The following is a 13,771-nucleotide window of genomic DNA, read 5'->3' on the forward strand; positions in this document are numbered from 1 at the left end:
AAAAACCAAACGAACTAAAAATCCAAAGTACTGTACATCCTAAACAACAGATCTAAAATCAATACAAATGCTGAAAGGCCTAAAAATTCTAAACATCTAAATGCACAACGTTAATTTTATATAACAAACTAATTTTAATATTTATTTACATATTTTTAAGTTTATAGCCTTAGGTCCGTAAGTGTAAAAAATTTAAAAAAGTTTAAAACTTTTAGATGTATAAAAATTTAGTCTTTATTTTCTTTCTCTCTAATGCATTTTCGTTGCGAACGCAGTTCATTAGGACTTAAGGCCATAAACTTAAAAATATTTATTTCAAATTAAGGTCCTAAAAAGAATAAAATACTAATATTTATTTACAAAAAAATATTATAATTAAATAAGTAAAGGCAGATGCCTTGTGCAGTATATATAATGAAAAATGAAATGCGATCTTCGCGCAAAGCAAAAATGTGATGAAGATGAAAAGGATGAGCGCGGCGCGTTTATATTGTCTATAATACGCGACGACACACACTACTGCTGTGATTATTTTCCCTCAGGTGCGATTCACAAGAGACTCGCTCTCCCTCTTGTGTATCACGAGGAATTCTTGGCTCGATATCGTAAATCCCATCGAACAATATTTACGCCGCCATAAGTTCTGCGTTCTCAAGATTACTTTATGCCCTCACATATACTCCCTCGGGGTCTCTTTGGTCTTACTTCTCAGTTAAAAAAAAAAAAAAAAACAATGCACCAACCGGATATGTTCCCAAGATATCGATATATACATTTGATATTTTCGTGTTCACAATATTACACTGCTTATTTGTTATCTCTAAATTCTTATTTATTACTCGAACCCCTTTATTCTTTTATTTATTTCCATTCGCAAATTTTTTTCTACACTCAAAATTTAAGGCTATATATATATATATTTGATCAATCGAAACAGTTTTTTCTATCAAAAATATAAATGGTCCTTTTTTAATAGCATTTGCCTGTAAAAAATAAAAAAAAAGTGAGTGAAAATGACTTCTACCTTTTGATTATATGATTTAATGTTTTTGAGTGAAAAATTGTGAATCTATTTGCCGTGAATGTTCACTGGACACACTGTTTTGTTGTTGCTGCTGTTGCACATGTAATCCTATTTCTAGAATAATTCAAAATGTGTGCATAACCAGGGTGGCCCTTTTGTTTGTTTTAGCTTTCCGGTCTGGTGGTTGGTGGCATTGGTGTGTGGACTGTTGTGTCAAAACACAGTTACATTTCACTAATGGCAACGTCTACGTATCCGATTTTGGCTTACGCGCTGATAGCTGCTGGTACTCTCGCCATAATTGGAAGCTGGCTCGGCTGTGGAGGCGTCACGTCCGAGAATCGATGTATTCTTCTCGTGGTGAGTTTTTATTTTTTCATTTTTTCATTTTTTTTTTTTTTTGCTTTAAACATTAGCGAAAAACTTTGAAAATTATTTCATCCGCGTGATTTAAAAAGCACATTTACTCGATTCCCAGATATGAATTAATTCAATCTGCTGACTTGACTAAAAAGACTTTTACTCTGTTCAGACAATTTTTACCACATGTATTGGTTCATTCTCTCTACCTTTTTTCGCCTCTCCATTATCTTAAGTTTCGATATTTTCTAGTTTTTATTTTTTAGAGAACATTAATTTTTTTAATATCAAATGCGATTCATTATTATTTATTATAATAAGTGTGATAATAATTATTGTATTAATTATTAATTGTTATATTAACTATCATAGTAACAAGTATAGTAATTATTATAGTAACTATTATAGTAATTATCATAGGAACTATCATAGGAATTATCATAGGAATTATTATAGTAATTATTATAGTAATTATCATAGTAATTATTGTAGTAATTGTGATAATAATTATTGTATTAATAATTAATTGTTGTATTAATTATCATAGTAACAAGTATAGTAATTATTATAGTAACTATTATAGTAATTACCATAGGAACTATCATAGGAATTATTATATTAACTATTATCGTAATTATTATAGTAATTGTGATAATAATTATTGTATTAATAATTAATTGTTTTATTAATTATCATAGTAACAAGTATAGTAATTATTATAGTAACTATTATAGTAATTATCATAGGAACTATCATAGGAACTATCATAGGAATTATCATAGGAATTACCATAGGAATTGTTATAGTAATTATTATATTAACTATTATCGTAATTATCATAGTAATTGTGATAATAATTATTGTATTAATAATTAATTGTTGTATTAATTATCATAGTAACAAGTATAGTAATTATTATAGTAACTATTATAGTAATTACCATAGGAACTATCATAGGAATTATTATATTAACTATTATCGTAATTATCATAGTAATTGTGATAATAATTATTGTATTAATAATTAATTGTTTTATTAATTATCATAGTAACAAGTATAGTAATTATTATAGTAACTATTATAGTAATTATCATAGGAACTATCATAGGAACTATCATAGGAATTATCATAGGAATTACCATAGGAATTGTTATAGTAATTATTATATTAACTATTATCGTAATTATCATAGTAATTGTGATAATAATTATTGTATTAATAATTAATTGTTGTATTAATTATCATAGTAACAAGTATAGTAATTATTATAGTAACTATTATAGTAATTACCATAGGAACTATCATAGGAATTATTATATTAACTATTATCGTAATTATCATAGTAATTGTGATAATAATTATTGTATTAATAATTAATTGTTTTATTAATTATCATAGTAACAAGTATAGTAATTATTATAGTAACTATTATAGTAATTACCATAGGAACTATCATAGGAATTATTATATTAACTATTATCGTAATTATCATAGTAATTGTGATAATAATTATTGTATTAATAATTAATTGTTGTATTAATTATCATAGTAACAAGTATAGTAATTATTATAGTAACTATTATAGTAACTATTATAGTAATTACCATAGGAACTATCATAGGAATTATTATAGGAATTATTATAGTAATTATTATATTACCTGTTATAGTAATTATCATAGTATTTATTATAGTAATTATTGTATTTATTATTATATTAATTATTATAATAATTATTGTATTAATTAGTACATTAATTATTATAGTAATTTTTATAGTAATCATCATAATAATTAGTGTATTAATGATTGCATCAATTATTACGGGCTTCCGTTTCCGGTATCAATAACGAGTACACGCGGAAATTTTTGGGTGCGCAAATTATTAGATTTTTATATTAATTATTATAGTTATTTTTGTATTAATTATTATATTAATTATTATATTAATTATTACATTAATTATCATAGTAAGTATTATAGCAATTATTATATTATTTATTATGTTTATTTATAATTAATCATAATTAATATAATAATTATAACAACACTTGTAAGAAAGCACTAAGGGAAAATAGTTTCTTAATATTAATTCGATAGTGTGAAACACTGTGAAGAGAGAATTTATCAATGTGTAATTATGTGCAATGAGTCACTATGGTTTAGTGCACAATCAGTGAATTCATCTTGCAAGAAGGCAGATTATACAAGATTGAATCAGGAAGGTTGTTTCAAAGCACTTGGATGTCACGTTACAGTCCATGAACCTTAAAGCAACTTCGGCCAGATGTTGTTTCCTTAATTTTATTCACAAAAATAATGTCTTGCCTCTGAAACTCAATCTTGATACTTGTTTTTCATTTTGCTAAATAGCAAAAAGCAATTTCATTCCAAATAAAATACTATGCGGGGAAAAAAATACTAATATTTTTTTTTGGTAACAGAAAAAGAAGCAGATTTTGTTTTTTAATAATACCAGATTAATAATAAATATATTATTGATTAATAAAAAAACAAATCATATTAAAAGAAAATTTAAAAAAAAATTATTTAGTTTTAATAAATAGTGTTTATTGTCATGCTTTAAACATTTATTTTTCTCGATTGGATTCACTGATTGAAATTTGAGAAAGCCAATAAGGGTTTTCCTTCAGCAATCCTTACGTTTGAAGATTTTCATTCAGAGAGAGGGAGGAATTCGTTTTGGGAAGGGTTGAAAGGCTTTATATTGGCTCCCTTTGGAAACGTGATTTCGCTTAAAACGTCACTGCCTCTTCTGGGATTCCAAATTTATCACGGTTGACTGAACCAGAAAATCCAATGAATTGGGAAGTATTTCGTATCCGAAAGAATGCCTCATAGCAAATTGAAAAGTTGTTGGAAAATTTCTCCTAATGCCCCCACAGTGGTTGTCCCTCTCTTGTTATTTATTTATTTTATTTTTTTTTTTTTTAAAGAGATTTTTTTTTTAGGTCATCCTCGGGTTTCAATCGCCTTTAATGTACTTTGCTGTTTTATCATCCTATCTATATAGACAGATATATAGATATATATTCCTGGCGTGCACTTTACGACTCTTCAACTTTTCCTTTTGACTGGACAAATGCTCGTCAGGGGTATTACTAACTTTCAACAACAAACTCTACTATCTTAAGAGACTTGTCGAAAAATCATCCTCTACTTTCAAACTGACTTAGTTGTAAAAGTTGGTGAAAAAAGTTTTAGTCGATTTAGAAACGAATTGAAGATTGTCGAGAAAGCTTTTTAAAACATTTTCTATATATATATATATATATATATCTAAAGTAATGACGAATCTTTACTAGCAATTTTATTATTATCGGAACTTGTTTTTGAAGAAGAAACTATTTTGATATTAAAGTTACTTAAAGATATTTTGTCTGAAGTATTCCGTCTGATGTTGAGCTTGTTGCACTTATTTGTCTGAGATGCTGTGTTAGTGTACAATAATCAATGCAACAGTTGCTCTTAAGGTGAAATAGGTTTAATGTAGAGTCAAATTAGGTTCAATGTAGAGTTACATTAGGTTCAAAGTAACTTCAATGTAGGTTTAACGCAGTGTCAAATTAGGTCTAAAGTAGTTTCAACGTAGAATCAATATAGGTTTAATGTAGAGCCAAACCAGAACAAATTAGGTTCAATAATAGCTATCAATTTTTTTCTACACTTTTAGGTGTATTTTGTGCAAGAAATTGCAATAAAATAGTCTGCCTAAGAAAAATTGAATTTTTTTGTCAATTTTTCTATGAAAAAAGTGACTCAAAGGTGCTAAAAGGGGTCCTCCTCTATTTGGATTTGTCTGTCAAACTTTTTCTACATTTCTAGGTGTATTTTGTGCAAGTATTTGCAATAAAATCGTCTGTCTAAGAAAAAATCAATTTTTTTGTAAATTTTTTAATGATATCGATTGCTTCAAGAGTGGTAATAGGTGGAAACCTTCATTGGAGGCACTATTCACCTGCTTCTTTTTCTGTTCTTTTTTTTTAAATTTTAATGAAGAAAAATTTAAAAAGGAAAAAGATTTTTGGTGAATTACAAACAAAATTTTTAAAAAATGATTAACAGAATCGTCATTCTGCAATATATTTATAAAAGAAAAATAATAAAAATTAATATATATATTTATCTTTTTAATGCGCGTGCTTGTTAAGCTGTTTATTGCGTGTAAAGACCAAGGTACGTGCTCAGATTAATAATATTGCAATGCACTTTTGCGTGCACCTTTAATGGAAAAAGTTTTTCTCGTTTTTAAAACTTTTGACTCTTATTGTTCATTTCATCTACTCGAAATCTCATATATAAAAGGGCAAATACACAGAAACCGTAGAAAATTTTTAATCTTGTAAATATATATATAACAATTTCAAAATTACGCAAGCACACAGTTTATTTATGTAAGTAAAATAATACTTGTGTGCTAAAAATATTAAAAACAAGATTTGAGGTGCATTAATTTTTTACAATTAACAATAAATGAATATAATAGAATATTACTTAAATCGATAAATGTATATTTGCGCGATCAATTTATTCTCTGGTTTTGTCCATGTGCTGTATGCGCAAATTTATTTTACAACAATGTTGTTCATTTAGATTTTGAATATAAATTTGTCTCTCTCTATCTTTCATTATTTTACATGCGTGCAAAATATTAATATTCTACAGCTTTTAATAAACATATATACGTTATCTTCGATGGCACCGTCTAACCTATATCAGGAGTAAAATCAATTTTGTAACCAACAAATTTCGTCGCATCTCCGATACTGGAAATTTCCTGTCATAAATTGAAACCGCCTTCAGCACTGGCCTCTAAACAACCAAGTTATTTCCATCTCGGATAACCGAAATTTCCCAAATACTACATGGTAAATACTAATATTATTTAAAAAGGTACGATAAATTACAAATTTTCGGGAAATTATAAACGATAAATTTCAAAATTTAATATTCGGAACTTTTTTTTTGCTAAATATTATTAATAGGAAAAATATTTCAAAAAAACATTTTTATTAATTTATTAATCCCCTCATTATATAAATTATTAATTATCCAGCCTTAATTACATTAATTAAACATAAATTTTTATTTATAATGTTTTTTCGTATAAAATTTCAATTTTATTATTATAAATTTGTTTTCACAATGAATTATATATTAATTTTTTTATTGATAATAAATTTTTCCTATAAAACAATCTAGAGGTATTATCGAATTGACTATATATAAATTCCTTATTATTATTTATATAAATATTAAAACGCTTTTTATTTACTATTATGTGGTTATAAAAAGCATATATAGTTATTTGCGGTTTACATCCATTATATGCGTGTCTGAACGATGTTTACAGCTTCTCAAGTGCCAATAATGAGGGTGTGGTGGCCACTTTTGATCAAGTATATTATATCTTGCAGATTCATCTTTAGAGTATATAGTTTTTTACTCTTAACGAGTGCGCAAGCACTATTAATTTTGCCAATAATCCAACGAACCCTAATCAGGAGAATAATATAATCGAAAGATTAATTTTACTTTATTAAAAATTAACAATATCACTCTTTCAATTTAACTATATTAACAAATACAACTTAACTAATAATTAATTAAACAATTTCTATAAGTAATTAATTAATTTCTGGATCGTTTAATTAATTTCTAATCATTTAACGGATTTTGAGATAGTTTAAAAAAAATAATGGATTTTTCGAAAAATGTATTTTCTTAATTTAACAGATTTTTCCTCGATCATAACGCAAAAATCTTAATCCGGGAGTTGCGAACAAAAAATTTATGGCATTCTTTTTAATTGGTCCAGCGAATGTTGAGCTAGGGCGAAAAAAAATTTGGGATTTTTTAAAACTTCAAGATAATTGCTCGGGAATAGTTTTAAAGTAATAACCCGGAAGTTGTCTACAAAAAATATATGGCGCACTTTTTGATTGGTCCAGCGGATGCTGAGCTACACTCAAATAAATTTCCGAAAAATTTCCAAAAAATTAAATTTGTGAGATAACTGCTCCGGAATACCACCAAAAAAATAGGGAAAAAGTTTCGAACAAAAAATGTATGGCGCACTTTTTGATTGGTCCAGCGGATGCTGAGCCACACTCAGATAAATTTTTTAAAAAATTTCGAAAAAACAATTTTGCGAGATAATTGGTCGGGAAGACAGCCAAAGTCTTAACCCGGGAGTCTCGAACAAAAAATGTATGGCGCACTTTTTGATTGGTCCAGCGGATGCTGAGATACACTCAAAAATAATTTGGAAAAATTTTCAAAAAATTAAATTCGCTAGATAATCTTTCGGGAATACGGCCATAGTGATTAGAAGAAAGTTCTGAACAAAAAATGTATGGCGCACTTTTTGATTGGTCCAGCGGATGCTGAGCTACACTCAAATCAATTTCGGAAAAAATTTTGAAAAATTAAATTTTCGAGATAATTGATCGGGAATACCGCCAAAGTCTTAACCCGGGAGTCTCGAACAAAAAATATATGGCGCACTTTTTGATTGGTCCAGCGGATGCTGAGCCACACTCAGATAAATTTTTTAAAAAATTTCAAAAAACAATTTTGCGAGATAATTGGTCGGGAAGACCGCCAAAGTCTTAACCCGGGAGTCTCGAACAAAAAATGTATGGCGCACTTTTTGATTGGTCCAGCGGATGCTGAGATACACTCAAATCAATTTCGGAAAAAATTTTGAAAAATTAAATTTTCCAGATAATTGATCGGGAATACCGCCAAAGTCTTAACCCGGGAGTCTCGAACAAAAAATGTATGGCGCACTTTTTGATTGGTCCAGCGGATGCTGAGATACACTCAAATAAATTTCCGAAAAATTTCCAAAAAATTAAATTTGTGAGATAACTGCTCCGGAATACCACCAAAAAAATAGGGAAAAAGTTTCGAACAAAAAATGTATGGCGCACTTTTTGATTGGTCCAGCGGATGCTGAGCCACACTCAGATAAATTTTTTAAAAAATTTCGAAAAAACAATTTTGCGAGATAATTGGTCGGGAAGACAGCCAAAGTCTTAACCCGGGAGTCTCGAACAAAAAATGTATGGCGCACTTTTTGATTGGTCCAGCGGATGCTGAGATACACTCAAAAATAATTTGGAAAAATTTTCAAAAAATTAAATTCGCTAGATAATCTTTCGGGAATACGGCCATAGTGATTAGAAGAAAGTTCTGAACAAAAAATGTATGGCGCACTTTTTGATTGGTCCAGCGGATGCTGAGCTACACTCAAATCAATTTCGGAAAAAATTTTGAAAAATTAAATTTTCGAGATAATTGATCGGGAATACCGCCAAAGTCTTAACCCGGGAGTCTCGAACAAAAAATATATGGCGCACTTTTTGATTGGTCCAGCGGATGCTGAGCCACACTCAGATAAATTTTTTAAAAAATTTCAAAAAACAATTTTGCGAGATAATTGGTCGGGAAGACCGCCAAAGTCTTAACCCGGGAGTCTCGAACAAAAAATGTATGGCGCACTTTTTGATTGGTCCAGCGGATGCTGAGATACACTCAAATCAATTTCGGAAAAAATTTTGAAAAATTAAATTTTCGAGATAATTGATCGGGAATACCGCCAAAGTCTTAACCCGGGAGTCTCGAACAAAAAATGTATGGCGCACTTTTTGATTGGTCCAGCGGATGCTGAGATACACTCAAAAATAATTTGGAAAAATTTTCAAAAAATTAAATTCGCTAGATAATCTTTCGGGAATACCGCTATAGTCATTAGAAGAAAGTTCTCAACAAAAAATGTATAGCGCACTTTTTGATTGGTCCAGCGGATGCTGAGCTACACTCAAATCAATTTCGGAAAAAATTTTCAAAAATTAAATTTGTTAGATAATTGATCGGGAATACCGCCAAAGTCTTAACCTGGGAGTCTCGAACAAAAAATGTATGGCGCACTTTTTGATTGGTCCAGCGGATGCTGAGCTACACTCAAATCAATTTCGGAAAAAATTTTCAAAAATTAAATTTGTTAGATAAATGATCGGGAATACAGCCAAAGTCTTAACCCGGGAGTCTCGAACAAAAAATGTATTGGGCACTTTTTGATTGGTCCAGCGGATGCTGAGCCACACTCAGATAAATTTTTTAAAAAATTTCGAAAAAACAATTTTGCGAGATAATTGATCGGGAATACCGCCAAAGTCTTAACCCGGGAGTCTCGAACAAAAAATGTATGGCGCACTTTTTGATTGGTCCAGCGGATGCTGAGCCACACTCAAAAATAATTTGGAAAAATTTTCAAAAAATTAAATTCGCTAGATAATCTTTCGGGAATACGGTCATAGTGATTAGAAGAAAGTTCTGAACAAAAAATGTATGGCGCACTTTTTGATTGGTCCAGCGGATGCTGAGCTACACTCAAATCAATTTCGGAAAAAATTTTGAAAAATTAAATTTTCGAGATAATTGATCGGGAATACCGCCAAAGTCTTAACCCGGGAGTCTCGAACAAAAAATATATGGCGTTCTTTTTGATTGGTCCAGCGGATGCTGAGATACACTCAAAAATAATTTGGAAAAATTTTCAAAAAATTAAATTCGCTGGATAATCTTTCGGGAATACCGCTATAGTCATTAGAAGAAAGTTCTCAACAAAAAATGTATAGCGCACTTTTTGATTGGTCCAGCGGATGCTGAGCTACACTCAAAAATATTTTGGTCAAATTTTCAAAAAATTAAATCTTCTAGATAAACTTTCGGGAATACCACTGTAGTGATTAGAAGAAAGTTCTGAACAAAAAATGTATGGCGCACTTTTTGATTGGTCCAGCGGATGTTGAGCTACACTCAAATCAATTTCGGAAAAAATTTTCAAAAATTAAATTTGTTAGATAATTGATCGGGAATACAGCCAAAGTCTTAACCCGGGAGTCTCGAACAAAAAATGTATGGCGCACTTTTTGATTGGTCCAGCGGATGCTGAGCTACACTCAGATAAATTTTTAAAAGAAATTTCGAAAAATTAAATTTGCGAGATAATTGATCGGGAATACCGCCAAAGTCTTAACCCGGGAGACTCGAACAAAAAATGTATGGCGCACTTTTTGATTGGTCCAGCGGATGCTGAGCTACACTCAGATAAATTTTTAAAAGAAATTTCGAAAAATTAAATTTGCGAGATAATTGATCGGGAATACCGCCAAAGTCTTAACCCGGGAGACTCGAACAAAAAATATATGGCGCACTTTTTGATTGGTCCAGCGGATGCTGAGATACACTCAAAAATAATTTGGAAAAATTTTCAAAAAATTAAATTCGCTAGATAATCTTTCGGGAATACCGCTATAGTCATTAGAAGAAAGTTCTGAACAAAAAATGTATGGCGCACTTTTTGATTGGTCCAGCGGATGCTGAGCTACACTCAAAAATATTTTGGTCAAATTTTCAAAAAATTAAATTCCGTAGATAAACTTTCGGGAATACTACTGTAGTGATTAGAAGAAAGTTCTGAACAAAAAATGTATGGCGCACTTTTTGATTGGTCCAGCGGATGCTGAGCTACACTCAAATCAATTTCGGAAAAAATTTTCAAAAATTAAATTTGTTAGATAATTGATCGGGAATACCGCCAAAGTCTTAACCCGGGAGTCTCGAACAAAAAATGTATGGCGCACTTTTTGATTGGTCCAGCGGATGCTGAGCTACACTCAAATCAATTTCGGAAAAAATTTTGAAAAATTAAATTTTCGAGATAATTGATCGGGAATACCGCCAAAGTCTTAACCCGGGAGTCTCGAACAAAAAATGTATTGGGCACTTTTTGATTGGTCCAGCGGATGCTGAGATACACTCAAAAATAATTTGGAAAAATTTTCAAAAAATTAAATTCGCTAGATAATCTTTCGGGAATACGGCCATAGTGATTAGAAGAAAGTTCTGAACAAAAAATGTATGGCGCACTTTTTGATTGGTCCAGCGGATGCTGAGATACACTCAAAAATAATTTGGAAAAATTTTCAAAAAATTAAATTCGCTAGATAATCTTTCGGGAATACCGCTATAGTCATTAGAAGAAAGTTCTGAACAAAAAATGTATGGCGCACTTTTTGATTGGTCCAGCGGATGCTGAGCTACACTCAAAAATATTTTGGTCAAATTTTCAAAAAATTAAATTCCGTAGATAAACTTTCGGGAATACCACTGTAGTGATTAGAAGAAAGTTCTGAACAAAAAATGTATGGCGCACTTTTTGATTGGTCCAGCGGATGCTGAGCTACACTCAAAAATATTTTGGACAAATTTTTAAAAAATTAAATTCCCTAGATAAACTTTCGGGAATACCACTGTAGTGATTAGAAGAAAGTTCTGAACAAAAAATGTATGGCGCACTTTTTGATTGGTCCAGCGGATGCTGAGCTACACTCAGATAAATTTTTTAAAAAATTACGAAAAATTAAATTTGTTAGATAATTGATCGGGAATACCGCCAAAGTCTTAACCCGGGGTCTCGAACAAAAAATGTATGGCGCACTTTTTGATTGGTCCAGCGGATGCTGAGCTACACTCAGATAAATTTTTAAAAGAAATTTCGAAAAATTAAATTTGTTAGATAATTGATCGGGAATACCGCCAAAGTCTTAACCCGGGGTCTCGAACAAAAAATGTATGGCGCACTTTTTGATTGGTCCAGCGGATGCTGAGCTACACACAGATAAATTTTTAAAAGAAATTTCGAAAAATTAAATTTGCGAGATAATTGATCAGGAATACCGCCAAAGTCTTAACCCGGGAGACTCGAACAAAAAATATATGGCGCACTTTTTGATTGGTCCAGCGGATGCTGAGATACACTCAAAAATAATTTGGAAAAATTTTCAAAAAATTAAATTCGCTAGATAATCTTTCGGGAATACCGCTATAGTCATTAGAAGAAAGTTCTGAACAAAAAATGTATGGCGCACTTTTTGATTGGTCCAACGGATGCTGAGCTACACTCAAAAATATTTTGGTCAAATTTTCAAAAAATTAAATTCCGTAGATAAACTTTCGGGAATACTACTGTAGTGATTAGAAGAAAGTTCTGAACAAAAAATGTATGGCGCACTTTTTGATTGGTCCAGCGGATGCTGAGCTACACTCAAATCAATTTCGGAAAAAATTTTCAAAAATTAAATTTGTTAGATAATTGATCGGGAATACCGCCAAAGTCTTAACCCGGGAGTCTCGAACAAAAAATGTATGGCGCACTTTTTGATTGGTCCAGCGGATGCTGAGCTACACTCAAATCAATTTCGGAAAAAATTTTGAAAAATTAAATTTTCGAGATAATTGATCGGGAATACCGCCAAAGTCTTAACCCGGGAGTCTCGAACAAAAAATGTATTGGGCACTTTTTGATTGGTCCAGCGGATGCTGAGATACACTCAAAAATAATTTGGAAAAATTTTCAAAAAATTAAATTCGCTAGATAATCTTTCGGGAATACGGCCATAGTGATTAGAAGAAAGTTCTGAACAAAAAATGTATGGCGCACTTTTTGATTGGTCCAGCGGATGCTGAGATACACTCAAAAATAATTTGGAAAAATTTTCAAAAAATTAAATTCGCTAGATAATCTTTCGGGAATACCGCTATAGTCATTAGAAGAAAGTTCTGAACAAAAAATGTATGGCGCACTTTTTGATTGGTCCAGCGGATGCTGAGCTACACTCAAAAATATTTTGGTCAAATTTTCAAAAAATTAAATTCCGTAGATAAACTTTCGGGAATACCACTGTAGTGATTAGAAGAAAGTTCTGAACAAAAAATGTATGGCGCACTTTTTGATTGGTCCAGCGGATGCTGAGCTACACTCAAAAATATTTTGGACAAATTTTTAAAAAATTAAATTCCCTAGATAAACTTTCGGGAATACCACTGTAGTGATTAGAAGAAAGTTCTGAACAAAAAATGTATGGCGCACTTTTTGATTGGTCCAGCGGATGCTGAGCTACACTCAGATAAATTTTTTAAAAAATTACGAAAAATTAAATTTGTTAGATAATTGATCGGGAATACCGCCAAAGTCTTAACCCGGGGTCTCGAACAAAAAATGTATGGCGCACTTTTTGATTGGTCCAGCGGATGCTGAGCTACACTCAGATAAATTTTTAAAAGAAATTTCGAAAAATTAAATTTGTTAGATAATTGATCGGGAATACCGCCAAAGTCTTAACCCGGGGTCTCGAACAAAAAATGTATGGCGCACTTTTTGATTGGTCCAGCGGATGCTGAGCTACACTCAAATCAATTTCGGAAAAAATTTTCAAAAATTAAATTTGTTAGATAATTGATCGGGAATACCGCCAAAGTCTTAACCCGGGAGTCTCGAACAAAAAATGTATGGCGCA

The 13,771-nt window shown here is 30.8% G+C and overlaps 1 protein-coding gene across 1 annotated transcript in view; it reads left to right on the forward strand.

The window, feature by feature from the left end:
- LOC127284461 (CD151 antigen-like) overlaps positions 1-13,771 on the forward strand; it is a 155,942-nt gene that overhangs the window by 113,380 nt on the left and 28,791 nt on the right. The window contains exon 7 of the mRNA XM_051309902.1: positions 1,193-1,384. Within this exon, the coding sequence (XP_051165859.1) occupies positions 1,193-1,384 (192 nt within the window). The remainder of the gene's footprint in view (positions 1-1,192; positions 1,385-13,771) is intronic.

Source organism: Leptopilina boulardi, unplaced genomic scaffold (genome assembly GCF_019393585.1).
Source record: "Leptopilina boulardi isolate dan_hultmark-lab unplaced genomic scaffold, ZJU_Lbou_2.1 LbouV2_325, whole genome shotgun sequence".
In the NCBI taxonomy this organism is placed as follows: Eukaryota; Metazoa; Arthropoda; class Insecta; order Hymenoptera; family Figitidae; genus Leptopilina; species Leptopilina boulardi.